The sequence below is a fragment of the Microcebus murinus genome, chromosome 23 (genome assembly GCF_040939455.1).
Source record: "Microcebus murinus isolate Inina chromosome 23, M.murinus_Inina_mat1.0, whole genome shotgun sequence".
NCBI classification, from domain to species: domain Eukaryota; kingdom Metazoa; phylum Chordata; class Mammalia; order Primates; family Cheirogaleidae; genus Microcebus; species Microcebus murinus.
Genome location: NC_134126.1, coordinates 11,450,120 through 11,469,578, shown reverse-complemented (window position 1 = coordinate 11,469,578; position 19,459 = coordinate 11,450,120). Strand labels below are relative to the sequence as shown.

Below are 19,459 nucleotides of genomic sequence, written 5' to 3'. Positions count from 1 at the left end.
TCCATGAAATCAAATCATTTCTATTCTGTCAGTGCACAGTTTGAAGTAAGAAAACAGATATTTTAATTTATATTTACTTTTAATCATGTATGTGTATTTACTAAACCTTGGCGGCCCACATAGGGGTGGGGAACCTGCAGCCTCAACGCCACATGTGGCCCTCCAGATCCCCAAGTGCAGCCTCTTAACTGAATCCAAGCTTCACAGAAAAAATCCCTTTGTTAAAATTTGTATTCATTCAAAAGGATGCACTCAAGGATCGGGAAGGCCACATGTGGCCCCTAAAGCCACAAGCTCGGGTTCCCCACTCCAGGGATCCAGATTGCTTTAGTTTTGAATTGATAAATTTATATATACATATAATTATTATTTATATAAATTTATGGAGTAAAATGCAAACTCATTACTTGGATAGATTGCATAATGATCAAGTCAGTCTGTTAGGGTATCCATCACCTGAATAATATATGTTTTACCTATTGAGCGATTTCTTATCCTCCACCCCTTCAACCCTCTCACCCTTCTGAGTGTGTGTGTTTGTGTGTGTGTGTTTGTGTGTGTGTGTGTGTGTGTATATATATATATATATTTATACATATATAAAAATAAATAAAATGCATCTCAAAGGTAGCCATCACATTTAAGGAAACATGTGAAGTAGGAAAAGGAGTGAGATAGGTGGACCTGTAGTCACCCATCTTTCAATGGAAATAATCAAATACCAATCTGCAAAGTTATTGTTAAATTTAAAGATAATTTATATGAAATATTTGAAATGGTTCCAGGAATGTATTCAATACTCAATAAATAGTAGCCATCATCTTTGTGCTCATTGCACTGTATTTCTCCCAGGAGAGCAAGGTTGATCATTGTATAAACATTCAGAAAATGCAAGATTCCCTCTTCAGACAATCCTTCCAACCAACTGCCTCCTGTAAATATGAAGTTTGAGGCCCTATTAACCCTGCTATATAAACTTAAACTCTTAACACACAAAGTTTGCATCAAAGGAATAATGCTCATTCTAACATGCAGAAGGAGTTCATGTAAATTCTGTAAGTTTACAACATGGTACCACATTGAACCAACTGGAAAAATTTATGAAATCATATATATAGTATCTCATGCATTGAAATCTGTCTTCTAGGCTTCTTTCTTCAGGTTCACTAGTAATTATATCTCCTTCTGTGGATGACACTGCAGCCTATGAGTGCACTGTGACAAATGATGCTGGAGAGGATAAGAGAACTGTGGATCTCACTGTCCAAGGTAGAACTGGCTCACAACATGGACTGACAGTTATTATAATGCATCACTTCATCATTCCCCTGCTTCACAGGAGGATTTTCTTTTATGTTTACCTAACATTTATTTTCAGAGCAGAAAGAGGAAGAGGTATGATAAAGCTTTGGGAATTTGTAAGGGTTAGAAACGTGTAGCTTTCTTTCTTTCTGTTGTTGTTATTGTTTTAGTTCCACCTTCCATAGCTGATGAGCCTACGGATGTCCTAGTAACCAAACATGCCCCAGCAGTAATTACCTGCACTGCTTCAGGAGTTCCATTTCCCTCAATTCACTGGACTAAAAATGGTCTAAGACTGCTTCCCAGAGGAGATGGCTATAGAATTCTATCATCAGGTAAGACTAAGCCCAGTGATTTCACATCTGTTAATTTAATTAGTTATTAATAGGTGGCCTTACCTGGCCTTTTGTTGTACCAGAGTAAAAAAATAAAATATGCACGTATCCGAACTTAAGCATCTGGGAAAAGAAATGCAATTAGAGTTGAAAGGGAATCTAGGAAAAGGAAGAGAAAAAAAGAGTCTGGAAACAAAATAACATAATATCATAAGACTAATATGAATATAATAAGCATTATCACTGGTATTTATGTATATATTTACTAAACCTAAGGTTTAACAAATTCTTTGGTTACCTGTGAATGAACCACACTTCTTTCATTGGCTAAATACAATGTTTCCTCATTTATCAAACACGTAGTACCTAAGACAGGCTATATATATCTACTAAGTTTGAGACTATAAAACTAAAACAGGGTTCTTGTTTCAAGGCTTTTAAATCTGAGTGGATAAGGCAAGACCATGTGATAAGTACTATGAAGGAAAATTTTTTTTTTTTATCATGGTAGTAACCATCATTTATACAATTTATAGCACTGAGGAGGAAAAAAACAATTCTCCTAAATGAAAGAGTGGTGATTTATACTGGTGTTTCTGAAAACTTATCCTGCACTGGAGAGGTACACTAAAGATAAACTAAAGTAGCAACTAATATCCTGGGACTCTATGAGTGTGTGTATATTATTCTAAGAGAATTGGTTTATTTCTTCAATAGAAAGGAAATAGTGGAAGATTTATTCTCAGAATGCAACTTGGCTTTCAGGGCAAAGTATTTAGGCTTTCTCAGAAACTTGTGTAGACTAGTAGCAATTTAAATCATAACATATAAGTTAGCTGCTCTATAGAACAAAGTATTATGCTAAGAAAACAGTTTAGAACTTTCTCAAAACGTTAAGCACAGTTACCGTAAGACCCAGCAATTCCATTCCTAGGTATTTACCCAAGAGAAATGAAAACATATGTCTGCACAAAGACTTATATGCAAATGTTCATATAGCATCACTCACAATAGCCAAAAAGTGAGAACAATTCAAATATCCATCAACTGATGAATGGGTAAAACAAAATGTGCTTTATCCACACAATGGAATTCTACTTGGCAATAAAAAGGAACAAAATATTGATACATGCTACAACATATGAATCTCAAAAACATGCCCATAGTGAAATAAGTTAGACACAAAATACCACATACTGTGTGATTTATTTTGTATAAAGTGTTCAGAAAAGGCAAATCTGTAGAACCAGAAAATATTAATAGATTAGTGGCTTCTTTCTGGGGTGATGGAAATATTCTATAACAAAATCAGATTTTGGTGATAGTTGCACAACTCCGTAAATGGACTGGAAATCATTGAATTATGCATTTAAATGGGTGACTTTTATGATATGTAAATTATACCTCAATAAAGCTGTTAATAATAGTAATAGAGTACTGTGCTAGGCACTTCAGGAGATAAGCATGAATATAAGCCACACACCACCATGCTAGGTACAGAAACACACACAAAAATGAAAGAGACATAATTCATTGAATGAGAAAAATAAGGATACACTATACATTAAAACTTTTTTTTTTATTTTTAGGAGCAATTGAAATATTTGCCACCCAGTTACACCATGCTGGAAGATACACTTGTGTTGCAAGGAATGCAGCCGGTTCTGTTCATCGACATGTGACCCTTCATGTTCAAGGTATGGAAGGTTATTTTACTCATTAAAACCTTGCTGGGTTTGAGGTTTTTTGTTTTGTTTGGGGGAATTTTTTTAGTCATGTTTATGCTTGAAAGATGGTACTATCCAAAGCTATGAACCATAGTAATATCTTGGGAACATGAAAGCCTGGAAAATATTTTTCAATAGAATAAAAAGGGCACACAGATGAAAAAACATTCAAAACAACCTCACAATTATCTTTCTTTTGGGATTTTTATAATCTTTTCCTGCTACCAGTCTTCCAATGGAGTTCTTCTAATGGAAACTGGCTATGATACCAAGATTCAAAGAATGTAAGGTGGCCAATACTCACTTTTCTCTTAGACAGTCAAAGCACTAATATTTTGTAATTATGAATTTGGGTATATTTAAACTTATGCTACAATAGACATTCCTGCCACTAACCAGTGAGTCCTATTACTTCTTTTTCTTGTGTTATCATATTTTATAGAGCCTCCAGTCATTCAGCCCCAACCAAGCGAACTAGATGTCATTCTAAACAATCCTATTTTATTACCATGTGAAGCAACAGGAACACCCAGTCCTTTCATTACTTGGCAAAAAGAAGGCATCAATGTCATCACTTCAGGTACCTGCCACTGTTTCTATAAGGCACAGTCATTGTTTCATAATTCAGAAGTCAGTGTGATTTTTTTAAATGACAATAAAAATTCTTTTCACTCTGCTTTTGTAACCGTGATGTAGGCAAAAGCCATGCAGTTCTCCCCAGTGGCGGCTTACAGATCTCCAGAGCTGTCCGGGAGGATGCCGGCACTTACATGTGTGTGGCTCAGAACCCAGCTGGCACAGCCTTGGGCAAAATCAAATTGAACGTCCAAGGTACCTCAATAATTCATCTCTGTTTTCAATTCAAAAATATTTGTAACAATGTGTAACAAATATTCATGTATCTAAAACGATTATGTTGCTGTTTCCCCAGAGTTCTCAGCATTCTCAGTTTGCATTAACCTATTTGTTTTTCTGTTACCCTTATGAAGAAGGAAGTTTAATGTGTTTTATTTTGCTTGCCATTGTTGGTATAAGAAAACTAAGGCATCCCATAGTATTCAATTTCAATGCATCTGCATTTGGCACTCTATTTCATTGTAGTAAGATAAAACTTTGAAAGTAATCAGTCTTAAATTCATGAGACTGAATGAGATCACCTAGGATAACAGAATATGGACAGAAAGGATTGCTAAGGACAAAGTCCTGAGACAGCGCATTGTTTAGAGGTCTGAGAAACGAGAGGATTCTGGAAAAGAATACAAAGGAGAGGGCAGATATGTCAGAGGAAACTAGATCAAGGCTAGGGCAGGACAGTGTTTCAAGAAGAGAGGAGTGGACAGCTGTGTTGAATACAATTGAGTAAGACAAATAAGACAAGAACCCAAAAGTATTGATTGGTTCCAGAAACTTAGAGGTTGAATGAAAGAACAGTTTAAGATTTAAGGAATTTCTTTTTCCTTCATTAAATGATTAAAATGATTGATATGAGAACAATTAAGGGACAAAGAAACACATTAAACAACTAAAAGCATTCCAGCATTCCAAAAGCAACCAGAGATAATTGTGTGCTCCAGAAGCATGAAATTCTGGATAGACTGTCTCCTGGAAGATACGCTATGTAAGGGGAAGCAAAAATTCAACCATATAATTTCGGTTGCTATAAATAATGTTGATATGATTATTCATAATTATTTCATATGCCTTTTTATGATGATGCATAAGACTTGGTAGAATAGGCTAATACCTAAGTGTGATCAGCCTACTGTAAATACTTGAAAGGGAAATCCTTATCATAAGCCCTTTTACAGGTTTCTGAAGAGGTGGGAAGAGTTTTACCTATGCAGTTATTTTCCATGATCTATTTATTTATTCATTCACTCAGATAATACTTTAGTAAATATAGCCAATGTATATAATACACCATGCTAAGCTCTGTAGGAAATACGTGAGTAAAAGTATCTTTGAGCAGTTGAATATTTTCTAAAATTAGAGAGAGTCTATTTTGGAAGTTTAAGTACCTAAAGTGAATTGCACAATTCATGTCTTTTAAAGAAAAATACTTATATTGAAACAGCCCAAACTTTCCAGACATGCAAACCCTCATGAACATATGTTTGTCTCCTTATCTAAAATCGACTATCGCTTACATTTATTTGTTAACTATATAGACTAATTTTCTGAAATGGGCTCACTAAAGTTTATGTTCCAATGAAAGCAAACTGATCCTTTTTTGATGATATGATAGAAGTCAGAATTTTGTTTCTTATCAGTGTTCACTCACTTTTCCAGAGCAGTACTGTAGTGTAAAATTTGTACACTCAGGCTTTTAAGATAAGGTTTGAACTCTGTGTCTTCTAGTTCCTCCAGTCATTAGCCCTCATCCAAAGGAATATGTTACTGCTGTGGACAAACCCATCATGCTGTCGTGTGAGGCAGATGGCCTCCCCCCACCTGACATCACGTGGCATAAAGACGGGCAGGCAATTACGGAATCCATCCGCCAGCGAGTCCTCAGCTCAGGTGCTCTGCAAATAGCATTTGCCCAGCCGGGTGACGCCGGTCAGTACACGTGCACGGCCGCCAACGCGGCGGGATCGAGCAGCACGAGCACCAGGCTCACTGTGCATGGTAGGTTGCTTCACGTGAATGGTTTCAGTTTGCTACTTTACCACAGCAAAGAGAAAATACTAGCATGAGCAAGTATGATGGAAATCAAAACCATGGAAACTCAGCAATCCAAAGCGTGTGTGTGGTGTGCAGGTGCACCTCCCCTTCAAATCTGCTTTCTATAGGCTCTGTTTATGTGTGTGCGCACATAAGTGTGAGTTTATTAATACTGCCAGGATAATTAATGTGATGCCAACAATCCCCCCTTATTGCGATTACTGGGATCTGTGCTTGGCTTATGAGGAGTCCATTTGTGTTTTGTGACTCTTCTGCTTTACTTCTCAAGCTTCGAGTCGCCTTGGCTCAGAACTATCATAATAGGACGTCGTTATATAGCATGAACCGAGTGGGAGTTGGAGGTCTATTTGTTTTGCTATTTTAAAATAGCAAAATATTTACATGCATATTTTTATAATAGAAAAAAATGTTTTTTCCTTGTATTAAGACAACTGGCAAAATATCTAAAGATCAGCACTAGAAATATTTTAGTTTTTATTGTACATTTTAAGTCTAAAGACAGAATCCCTATTGCTATCAGTGGTAGGAAACAATAGCAAATTTAACTGCTTCCAACTCCTGTTTTCCAAGGTAACTTTTATGATAGTGAGGAGTTTCTGCTTTTTAATTTTTTAAAACATTGTTAAAGCTGTTTTTATTTTCCAAGTGCGTTTGAGTTTTCTACAACTTCATAGTTACAGTGACAATTTCAAGTGTCAACATTTTTGATTGAATAAACAATTTAGCCAGAATTAAAAATCATCATTTATGAATTTTCCCAATAATTCTTCTGCTTTCAGTTAATAGAATTGAACTAATCAATATACATTAGCCCTTTACCTTCAAATAAATAATACTCTTTCTTTTCAAATATTTGTGGAAAATTTACCAAAATTAACCATATGTAAAGAAACAAATTATTAATAAGTTTTAAAAATATAGACCACAATTCCTGCCCACTGTGCAATAAAGCTAAAAATTTGTCATGAACCTTAAAAAATACTCTTCTAGCTAACAAGTAAGTCAAAGTATATGTTTTTATTTTCAGATTATTTAGAAAATAATAGAAATAAGGACACTACATATCAAAATGTACAGCATGTGATAAAAGCTAAAATCAACTATGAAGTCATAGCCATAGTTCTTCCATTTTGAAAAAGAAAGAACTAAAGTAAATATACTAATGCTGAATTTTGTAACCTCCAGCAAAAGATAAATAGCAACTCTAAGGGAACCAGAATAAAAGAGATAAATGAAAATACAGCATAAATTAATGAAAAATCAATTAAATATTTATGATGTGCCATTCAGCAAAATAGGTTTTTGTGTTTTCCAAATTGTCTATATATGTCATATAATATTTATGCATATAGTTATTCATATAATGTTTGTGTATTTACCCATCTAATCATAAAGAAGGTTAAAAGTAATATAACTAAAAGTGAATTTAACTAAACATTTAATATAACTAAAAGCAGTTAATTAAAGTTTGTACAACAACTTTACTTTTGCTAAGACCAACTATTGTCCTGTCATTTTTAAAAATATCATTAAAATTGGTCCCTTTCTCACTGATACATTTGAATAATTCCAAAATTCATTGTTGTGAAAAGGAAGTGTATTTTTACTTTTTTTTGAACCAAGAATTCTTAATACTTTTTAAGTCTTTCCTTTAGAAGTAAATATCTTAGTTCTAAGTCCACCAAAGTGTTTTTTAGTACACTAAAGTATTTAGTTCATCTCTATTTTGTCTAAATTCCAGTTCAAAAAATTGAGTCACAGGAAGTATTTGGTATTACAATGCACAAAGTTATGAAATCACTATAAAAATTTCCTCAGTTACATGATAAAAACTGAATTAAATGTCTTGATCTGGTTTACTTGCATTCATTTTAACATGTGAAATACTACAATAAATATATTTTTCAATAGCCCTTTGTGATATTCAATATTGGGTGAGTGTTTTACAGTGTTTTATGATAACTATTACTAGTTCATCCTCATAATATATCTGTGAGACAAATCCAACAGTTATACAACCATTGAAGCATTTTTGGTCTTTGTTGATTGGTACTTTGTTTGTTTGTTCGTTTGTTTGTTTGTTTCAATTCACTACAATAAGTAGAAGAAACTGAAGTATGGAAAAGTCAGGAAGCCAAATAAAATGCAAAGATTTTCAACCCAGTTCTAAGTAATTTGCTCAGAAATGGAGTGTAAATATATTCAGTAAGTTCAAATCCATTAGAATTCTTGTTTGCATCAAAAATATTGATTACTCTCATAGCAGCAAACAAATCAACATCTTAATAGTTCTTTTATTATTTCTAGCAAAATTTCCTTTAAAAGAGTCTTTTGTTTGTTAATTTTCAATGTGAATAAAGATATTATTGAACTCGGTTTCCTGGATGATAACCTTTTTTTCAACTTTTCATAGTACCACCCAGGATCCGAAGTACAGAAGTACACTACACGGTCAATGAAAACTCACAAGCCATTCTGCCATGCGTGGCTGATGGAATCCCCACACCAGCAATTAACTGGAAAAAAGACAATGTTCTTTTAACTAACTTGTTAGGAAAATACACTGCTGAACCATATGGAGAACTCATTTTGGAAAATGCTGGGGTAAGTTTAATGGGGCATGAACAGCTACATTAAGCCAGATTGTTAATTCACCTTCTTATATTTAGTAATTTAGCTTGGAAATATATCCTTCAAAATAAAAGAAAATATTCTTATAAATTCAGGTCACGAAATTAATTTTACACATATTTCATTTTATGTCCCTTAAATGAGAACAGTATTTAACAGATAGTAGGAACTCACAAGTGTCCTCCCTCTAAAATTGTTATTGTATTTTTGTGGAAATTTGTGTTTACCAAGAAAAATGCTGAGGGCCTGTGCTATATTCTGTGCTTGTAACAATGTATGGGAATGATAAGAAGAGAGGAGATATAAGAATGTCTATGTATTTCTTTTTTTTTTTTTTTTTTTGAGACAGAGTCTCACTTTGTTGCCCAGGCTAGAATGAGTGCCGTGGCGTCAGCCTAGCTCACAGCAACCTCAAACCCCTGGACTTAAGCAATCCTCCTGCCTCAGCCTCCCGAGTAGCTGGGACTATAGGCATGCGCCACCATGCCCGGCTAATTTTTTCTATATATATATTAGTTGGCCAATTAATTTCTTTCTATTTATAGTAGAGACGTGGTCTCTCTCTTGCTCAGGCTGGTTTTGAACTCTTGACTTTGAACAATCCACCCGCCTCGGCCTCCGAGAGTGTTAGGATTACAAGCGTGAGCCACCATGCCTGGCCTGAATATCTATGTATTATTAACCAAATACATAAGGCAGTGTTGCTCTTTTCAGGTTTTTAAATCATTGACATGGAAACTAAAGTCTCAGGGATCTATGTGCAAACTGAGGCTTTTGGATATTCTTAAGTGATACTTCTCCTGATTTTCAGAGTAGTATCTATCATGAGCATTGCAGTTTTTCAGTGGTAATCCTCTTAAAGAGGAATCTCTATATATGCACATCATGTGACTTTTCAAAAAATTATGTGGGTTAATGGTATCAACACTTCACACCAAATATTAGACACACTTAAAGGGTGAATCATCCAGAACATTTGTGCATATGTTTGTTCCTTTTCATAACCCTTCAGAATGCCCAAGTTTCATTACAAAATTTGGGCAGAATTAAATTTGAACAGATTATAATGATAAAATTGATTATATTCACTTTAGAGTATAATCTCAGCCAATTAGCCAGTCTCCTAGGATTACCAGGTAAAGAGCCCTATTGACAAGTTATGTCATTAGGCCCTAACATTATTACATATGCCAGTGGAAATTATATTTATTCAAATATGAGTTTCCATCAATCGTGAGATGCACCAGGATTTTATGTACCACTTAGAAAAAAGTAATACAATCAAGTAAACTATAGCAGACAATCAATGTTTAAATTGTACCCCAATTTCAGATATTAAAAGTTAAAAAAATATGAATTTTAGAATTGATAAAATAAAGATAAATCTTACTTGTTTAAACTGCTAAATGTATCTAATGGGCATTACCCCCATGTTCAGGAATGTTGAATTTGACCCCTCAATCACTCTTCTAGACATTAAGGAATTAAATGAGGGAAAAAAAACAGTTTGGAGTTTTATTAGTGGGACAATGATTCAGATACATTAAAAGAGTACCAACAATAAGGTCACTTATAAATACCAGATGAGAGACATAAATTATATATAGAAGTCTATTTGTGAATAATATGTATGATCCAGGTTTTTTTTTTTTTTTCTTTTCTACAGAGTCTCACTCTGTTGCCCAGGCTAGAGTGCCATGGCATTAGCCTAGCTCACAGCAACCTCCAACCTCTGGGCTCAAGCAATCCTGCTGCCTCAGCCTCCCAAGTAGCTGAGACTGTAGGCATGCACCACCATGCCTGGCTAATTTTTTTTCTGTATATATTTTAGTTGGCCAGTTAATTTCTATTTTTAGTAGAGACAGAGTCTTGCTCTTGTTCAGGCTGGTTTCGAACTCCTGACCCTGAGCTATCCTCCCTCCTTGGCCTCCCAGAGTGCTAGGATTACAGACATGAGCCACCGCGCTCAGCCATGATCCAGATTTTTAAAAGCTTCATTTTCATGAAAACCTTGATTGTAAACTTAATTTGTCACAACCTGGGAATTTAAGAACAGTTAAGTGGTGTGCAGGTGGGGAGACCTTCACAGGCAATACAATTTCTTCATGTTTGCCCTTTTTTGAAAAAAACATGATGGCATGCAACAAAATTAAGATTATATCTATAATTAATGATAGTAAGTTTTATGTTATATTTCCAATTCTTTAATGCTTCAATGGAAAAAAATTATTAAACGTTTAAAAAAGAGGAGAAAAGTCTGTAAGATATGCCTTAATGCATCCGGAATCATTCAATCATTAATTCAACAAACATTTATCAAGTACCTTTTCTGTGACAAGGACTGATTTGGACACTGGGAATACATCAGGGAACAAAAGAATCAAAGCTCCTTGCCCTCATGGAGTTTATTTCTAGAGAAAGGAAATGATAAAAACTAAAAATAATAAGCAATATATACATTAAGTCAGAAGAAAAAAAAGCGGTATGAAAAATAAGAGACAAAGGGTATCAGGAGTTGGAGCAGTGCAGGTTATAGTTTTAAATAAGATGGTTGGCATAAACCCCCGTGGGAAGATGACATTTGTGTAAAACTTGAAGGAAATGAGTTAGCCAAGCAAATATCTAAAGGAGAAGCATTCCAGGCAAATAAAATAGGTAAAGCAAAGAACTTAAAGTGGGAATATGCCTGATGTATTTGAGAAATAGGAAGCCAGTGAAAGTAAAAAAAAAAAGGGTTTGAAAAAGAAAGAAGTCAAGAAAAATGGAGGCCAGATTGTATAGGGTCTTGTAACAATTTTGCCTTTTACTCTGAGTAAAAGTCAGAATCCATAGCAGGTTTTCAGCAGCGAATCAATATTATTTGCCTTACATTTTTGAAGAGCTACATTTGCTATTGTGAGGAGACTAGACAGTAGGGAGGCAAGGACAGGAGCAGGGACACCTCTGGTAAGAGCCTCTAGAGGCAGATGAGAAGTGTTAGAACTCAAAGCAGAGTGTTAGCAGGGAAGAGGTGAGGAGTTGTAGAATTCTGCATATCCTGTGAAGCTAGCATTTCCTGATAGATTGCAAATAGGGTATGAGGAAGAAAAAATAAATGGATTTAGCAAGTGAAACTTTAGAATTGTACGTAATATTGCCCTACTCTTGCCATTTCCTCTGATAGTTTTGGTGGTCTTTAGTCCCACATTACCCAGAGAGCCAACTATGCTGTCAAGATGCTATTAGCCTGTGGAATTATTAGTTCTTTATTTGTGTATTGCAGGGCAGCAGTACAGAATCTAAAGTTTTCTTTAGAAAACTATGATTGCTATAGTTCTGTATGGTATGGGCTTATGTTTAAACTCTTATTCATATTAAATTAGGTTATGCAAAAGCTAACTTGATAGTTTAGACAACAGATAGAAATTTAAATTTTTTTAGGCAAAAATGTTCCTTTGGAGACCTAGCTATGCAATTTAGTGTGTTTTATGTAATATGATGTAAGATGATGACAGTTAAAGTGCTATAATTTTTTTTTTATTTCAGCTGGAGGATTCGGGCACCTATACTTGTGTCGCTAACAATGCTGCTGGTGAAGACACACACACCGTCAGCCTGACTGTGCATGTCCTTCCCACCTTTACCGAACTGCCTGGAGATGTGGCATTAAATAAAGGAGAACAGCTACGATTGAGCTGTAAAGCAACTGGTATTCCATTGCCCAAATTGACATGGACCTTCAATAATAATATTATCCCAGGTTGGTGGTTTAATTATTAACAAGTGAATAAATATATCCATATAAGACACTAGACCCATTTCTATTTCCTTTAGCTGCAAGAATCATTTGAAAAGTAACAATTGAAAAATTGATTGATTTAAATTCTGTAAAATGTGCACTTTTGCTTGGATTTTACCCTCGACCTAGCATGTATGTTCTGTTCATTCTTTGGAAAAGATAAGTTGATCACAGGACCGTATATTGCAGGTTATAAGTAGATTTTTTTAACCTAAAAGTAATCCTCCTCCCCCATGAGAAGACAGTATTGCATATATGTAGGCACCAAAACTTATCCCACCTGAACCTCCTTCATCATTGAGAAATGGATTAAGGCGACTACTGTGGGAATCCTGAAAATTCACCTGATTTACAGAGAAGACTTCTGTTTCTCACTGTATGAATTGCCCCTATTATATTAATAGGATCAATTTATGTAGAAAATTTCTAGTCACTATGTATACTACATGTTAAGATAGTGCCTGAAACCCAGGAGCACTCATCTGGGAACAAATGTCTACTTATTTCTTGGACTCTGTCATCAGCATAAAGGCATTGTCAGTGCTGAAAAGTTGTCCTATCCCAAAATTGAGTTCTGAAGTACTGCACTACTAGTGTTTGCTATCTTGCTAGAAAAGTAGTAATAAGCTTGAGGGTTTTTTCTGTTATAAAGATTTATCTTAATGACTGAAATTCATCAACTCTATTACCTTAATAATAGTACACCTCGCTAAGGAAAAACAAAGTCTAAAAAGTCTAAGCAATACTGTTTTCTGAAGATATAGTACTAATCTAGCTATTTACACTTTTAAAGGTTACTTTTCCACTTAATATTCAGAAATATGAAATTTTAAAAAATAACTTGAATGGAAGAAAGCATGCAAGGTAAACATAGTTAATTATTACTAGGTATTAGCTGGTTTAGTCTGAATCTTATTTAGTATTAGTTGTAGTATTAGCATGTTTACCTTATATTCTTATTCCAAATATTATACATTTTTAAATTTGTAATATAAATTTTATAAATATTCATATTATAAATTTTTAAATAAATAAATATTTGACTTTGTAAATGTTTATATAATCACCACTTAGGATTTATAGAGAAGTTTAAATTGTTACAATTTTGATCCTGTTGTCATTATTACCTAACTAGCATATGTTTCATGATTTCCCCTCTGACCTGCCAACTCAGTTGAATTATAAGCTGAAAATATTTTTCTGTTTTTGATGTAAATTGTTTGGGAGGAAAAGTGAAGGTGAGATACATGAAATGGAAACTGTAATATTTCTGAATGAAAGATTTTTGAAACCCAGAGATACTATGAGCCAACTTTGAGCAACATGTTGAGATGAAAGGTGTACTTTGAATTTAAAATAGTTTTTAAAAATGTTTGTTTTTATTCTCTTTTCCTGTTCCTTCCGCTGTTTTTCATTCTTCAAACAAGTGTCTATAGACATGGTAAATAATTCAGAGGAAGAAATCTGTGGAAAAGGCTCTCTTCTCCAGTGTCATTTCTTTGGTTCAGTTGCTGTACTGGCTCATAAATCTAGCATGCAAAATACTGAGCTGTCGTGAAATATTTCCTAGGTTACTAAGAGGCATTTATGTTGTTTCCTAACGTGTTTCCCTCAGCCCACTTTGACAGTGTCAATGGACACAGTGAACTTGTTATTGAAAGAGTGTCAAAAGAGGATTCCGGTACTTACGTGTGCACCGCAGAGAACAGCGTTGGTTTTGTGAAAGCAATTGGGTTTGTTTATGTGAAAGGTAGGTAAAAGTACTCCGTTTTTAATTTATAATGTACTTATCATGAATGATTTGAGGTTTGCTTCCTTACTATGTAGTAATACAATATAATTTCAGTTTATGAATCTACTTAGTTCTATTTCGTGGATGTACAAATTCACGGGAAAAAAATTATGAGACTTCAACTCAAAAGTAGATAAGAAGTGAGTAAAGAAATCATTTCACACAAAGTGGAATCATCCCCCTTGAATACTGAAATTGACAAAATTATCTGGTGATTTTACATCCAGCAGTTGATTCTAGAAAATTTGTGAGGTTTTAAAGTGGCTTTTCTTCCTCTTTAGTAAATTATCTTTCTAAATAGGTCAAAAATCACAAAGAAATTATCAGTGCTTACTTTTAATTTAATTTTCCTGTCTTATCTTATTTTCCAGAACCTCCAGTCTTCAAAGGTGATTACCCTTCTAACTGGATTGAGCCACTTGGTGGGAATGCAATCCTGAATTGTGAGGTGAAAGGAGACCCCACCCCAACCATCCAGTGGAGCAAAAAGGGAGTGGATGTTGAAATTAGCCACAGAATCCGGCAGCTGGGCAATGGCTCTCTCGCCATCTATGGCACTGTAGTAAGTCACACTGAATTACCCGTGCACATTTAACCCCCCCAGCAATGCCCCTCTGTAAGTGGCATAGATAACAAATGTTTCTCTTCCATTCTTACTTAAATTATAAAATCTGAATCCGAGGACTCCTTTTTAAAAATTGAAATGATGGTTAAAACTGGGAGTTTTAGCCCTTTCAAATAAGTACAGCAGTAAGATAATTTTGCTACTTTGTTCCCAATCATTGACCTATTATTTAACATTAGGAGATAACTTCCTCTAACCTGTTTTAGAACTAGGAAATATAAGAATTACAAACACAATTAAAAATAAATTATGGAGTAGATTTTTGTCAGTAAGCTGATAACTGTATTAGGTTTTTCTAAAGTTTGAGTAATTCAGAAAATGAGTGGTGCTTTTGGTTATTATTCTAATTTGGGGGTCAAATGACCCCAAAGTGAGATATTTTATCTGAAGGTGTCTTAGGTAGAACACATATGGTTAATTTGTTAAATTGCATTTGGTGAGGCCTTTTATGTGCTTTCATTGTTTAATTAATTGAAATAATAAGTAAAATATACTATTTACCCAATTCAATGGACCATATGTATAAATTTATGACTTACATTCTATGATTTATTGTTACAAGTAAGTTAGTTTTTCACTTCCTCTCTTAAATTTCAAACTCTCTAGACAGATGCCCAGTTGAATGCATTTTTAGTAACTCACATTAGAAAGGACTCAATATTTGTTCATTTGTCCTGATTATTTTAATACTTTTGAATATATCCATGAGAATGGCATTGGAATTTTTCTTTAGTACAGTAATTTCAGATAGATTATAAAATAATGTTATTTTTGCTTCAGTTTCCTACCAGTTGTTCCTCCTGGAGATCAATGATGGCCATTTTGAAAAAGTTTAGGCTTGGAATTTCTTTTTCTCTTCCTTCCCACTCCTCTTCCACTTCCTCCTCCTCCTCCTTCCTTAATCCTATTTATGAGGTTAGATAAATGTAGATCTTCCTATTTCCATTAAAATGCCTTCTCAAAAATGAAATTTCAAATAAATCAGCATCATGATGAAAAAACTGGTTTGCCCTGCTCTGTAGGATCATGTTTTTATTAAAATACTGCTTATTTCCATAGAACGAAGATGCTGGTGACTATACATGTGTAGCTACCAATGAAGCTGGGGCCGTGGAGCGCAGCATGAGCCTGACTCTGCAAAGTAAGCTGCTTAATGAAACTCAAATTAACATCTGATTTAAGAAAACATGACCTAATAAAGAATGTTAATTTTCTTTATAGCAAGTTCATTAGTGGTAGCTCTCCCATTATGTCTAATTTAGTTTCTGCAGCTCATAGAACAGTTGTCATCAAGTATAAAACTGATATACTCTGTACAGTTATTTTTCTCTATTTTATGTAACATATGCAGTGTAGGATTGAAATTGGTGGCAGACCTTTTTCTTTACAACATATTCATTGGAGTACCCTTCTTACAGGTCTCTACAGTTCTTGCAACCATGCTTACAAAGATAACATTTTGTGACACTTTTTAAATATTTGTTAAAAATAAAGACTAACATAAATGAGCTCAAAGGCGATCCAAGTCGATTGCCAGCAATCTTCCTTGAAATAGCTAAATGTTCTGGGTGGGATCCTCCTACTCATCATGAAGCTCCTCAAGCCATCGGAAAACAGAGCTTTCATGGTTAGAAAAACATGAAGGACGCCAGGGCCCACTGGAGAGTACAGAAGCAAAGACAACATCACTGGGTTGAGAATTTAAGCAAGCTAATTTATTTTGTGAACAGGCTCAGTATTGAACAGGATGACTTTTCATTTTTTTCATTCACTATTGAAAGACCCTATGGTCTAGTATTTTCTAACAGCTGTTTGCCAAACTGCAATTCTGTAAGATTTGTATAATAGACATTTAATAGATATCTAAGGCAATGTTTTATTAAAGTACTTGTCTGTCAAATGATAATGTTGTGGGATGTTATTAGGAATAAAATAGGGTTCTATGGTCAATAAGTCTAAGAAAAAGTGGATTAAAAGAACTCATTAATTTATGAAACATATAAAGAACACCTACTATGTGTCCAGCCCCACCTAGGTATACCAAGTTTCTTCACTGCAGCTCTTTGCAGAAATGTTAATGTACTGATGTGAATTATGGCTCAACCAGAGGACAATATAATATGTCACATTTTTCAAATTAAATGTTATTCCCATGACCTTCCTCCCCTCTTTGTTGGGTGACTGCTGGTAGGGCGTCACACGATCAATCTCTCCTGCAAGGGTGTTCCACTGACCCAGTTTCAGAAAGGCTGCATTAGAGCAGCTCTGCTACACAGACCAACAATAAATTCATTTTAATAAATGAGGCCTATAAAAAAGCCACAAATGTAATTTGATTCAAATTTAAAGCACCAGAAGCAATGTTTTTATTTAGATAAAATGCTCATATTTGATTGGTAATTATGTGAATGATGAATTAATTCATCCTGAAAAGATGTCTGTGTGGAATTTTATTGTTATAATAATTTATAGACTTAGGTGCTATTGAAAATGTCCAAATATGGTATCTAAATTAAGGTTCTGAGTCTTATTTGACACTTTCTTTGTCCATAATAATATGAGCAGATGAGCTAACTTAGTTATTATGTTGCCAGTTAGTATTGAATGATAAATCTGAGATATTTACTTTATTCAATAAGTTTATTGAGTACACAGTGCGATCTGAATTCTAAGAGAAAAGTAAAAGCACTGGCCCTGAAAGTTTCTAGAGTAAAGCTAGTGTAAGCATCAGTAAGAATGCAATTGTGTACAGTGATATTGGGCATATATAAGAATATTGACACTTGCTTAAAATAGTCAAACCTCACATGAAGGAATTGCTTTTGTAAAAGACAACATGTTAGTAATACCATTTTAGAACATACTAGCATAATATAATAATATCAAAACTAAACACATTTTACTTCTATTTTTGTCTTATTTATGTTACGTCTATTCCAGATATAGCTCTCCATCTAAAATATGCAGCCACCACCCTGAATTACTGATAATCATTACCTCTCACTGAGCAAATCATTCCACCTTTCAATTCAATCTCACTAAAACAGTGCTCTCATCCCATCATACATCTCCTCAAGAATGCAAACGCTTGCCCTTTGCTTTCCTATTAAATGTAAACCCTTCTGATTTTCTTTAAGATTTTAACCAGTGTTTAAAATTTTGCATGCTGCTTCTCTTCAGGGTAAATCATCCTTTCCATTCTCCTCATTGCCTAAGAAAAGAAAATAGCTAAATCTATCTCCATGCTGTGTCTTTTTCTCCAAGTGATCTCCCTGATCATCTCTGTCCATATAATTATCATTATTTAAAATACAGTTCAAGTGTCTTCACCCCAGTGAAGCTTTTCATATTCTGTATTTCTTGGTGCTGTAGACCAATATAAAGATAAACATTCTGCCACCAACAATATACAACTTCTTTTACATTCTTGCAAAGGATTTTACTGGAGCAGCTATCATCCACTGTAGATACCATTAACCTGTCTCATCTTGAGACTCCTTCCTTTGGTTGCCAGGATGCCATTTTTCTCCTGATTTTCTTCCTACTTCAGTGATCAGTTCTTAGTATCATTTATAGGCTTGTCTTCTGTTCATCTCTTAAATAATGCTGTTACAATGGTTTCTGTCTTTGGCTGTCTTCCTCTCCTTTTAGAGTGCTTTCTGGGGCAATCTTATCCACTCATAAAAGACTCACAAATCTATATTTCTTGCCCATATCTCTGTTCTGATCTCTAGATATAAATATACACCTGCCCTCTAGGCATCTTTATATGAATGTCCCAAGGATACCTCAAGCTCAACAGTCCTAAATGAGTGCATTGTTCCTTATTACCTCCCAACAAATCTGTTCTTCCTGCTATGTGCTATTGAATTGCCCAAACACACACCATGTTGTCCAAATCAGAACCCAGTAGTCATCAATTCTTCTCTTTAGTCCATGCCACTCAATGGCCTATCATTTCCTATCATTTCTATTTTCTAAATAATTCTTGAATATGTCTTCCTTTTCCTCTCCATTTCCAGTGGTGTGCTTCTGTTTGATCTATTAAATTACTGTTGTTTATGCTCCAATATTAGCTAGCACACATTTAGCTATTCTATAAATATACTATAGCACAAGTAAATGATTAGTTACTTGTCTAGTTCATTTGCGGACTGTGAGCTCCTTGAGACTAGAAATAATATCTGTTATCTCAATGCCTGGCACTCAGTAGGCTCTCAATACATGTTTACTGAGCAAACGAATGATGACTATGGCAAAGAATTAGTTAATGACGACTCTTTACCTCAAAAATCATCTAAGGAAAAAAGTGATTGTTCGCTATGTAAAACGCAGACAAAAGTAACAATAGTACCTAGGAGTATTGTGCATGTACTCTGTTTAAAAGTTGTGCTTACACAGGAATCTCCTGAAGTAGTCACCATTTTTAAGGACACAGAGGCTCAGAGAGATGGTAAGGAGGGAACAGGGGCAGAATTTTAATCCAGAAAGTCTGATTGTAGAGTCCATATTCTAGGCTGATCTATTTGGGGATTTAAAATTTTTGACATTCACTAAATAAAACAGAGCTATGAAAATTTTATT

At 34.5% G+C, this 19,459-nt stretch overlaps 1 protein-coding gene across 1 annotated transcript in view; it reads left to right on the top strand.

Moving 5' to 3' along the window:
- HMCN1 (hemicentin 1) overlaps window positions 1–19,459 on the top strand; it is a 447,089-nt gene that overhangs the window by 382,167 nt on the left and 45,463 nt on the right. Inside the window, exons 76-86 of the mRNA XM_012736423.2 lie at window positions 1,148–1,269; window positions 1,473–1,637; window positions 3,227–3,334; window positions 3,807–3,944; window positions 4,061–4,195; window positions 5,723–5,992; window positions 8,463–8,653; window positions 12,206–12,419; window positions 14,074–14,208; window positions 14,622–14,812; window positions 15,935–16,016. Of these exons, the coding sequence (XP_012591877.2) occupies window positions 1,148–1,269; window positions 1,473–1,637; window positions 3,227–3,334; window positions 3,807–3,944; window positions 4,061–4,195; window positions 5,723–5,992; window positions 8,463–8,653; window positions 12,206–12,419; window positions 14,074–14,208; window positions 14,622–14,812; window positions 15,935–16,016 (1,751 nt within the window). The remainder of the gene's footprint in view (window positions 1–1,147; window positions 1,270–1,472; window positions 1,638–3,226; window positions 3,335–3,806; window positions 3,945–4,060; window positions 4,196–5,722; window positions 5,993–8,462; window positions 8,654–12,205; window positions 12,420–14,073; window positions 14,209–14,621; window positions 14,813–15,934; window positions 16,017–19,459) is intronic.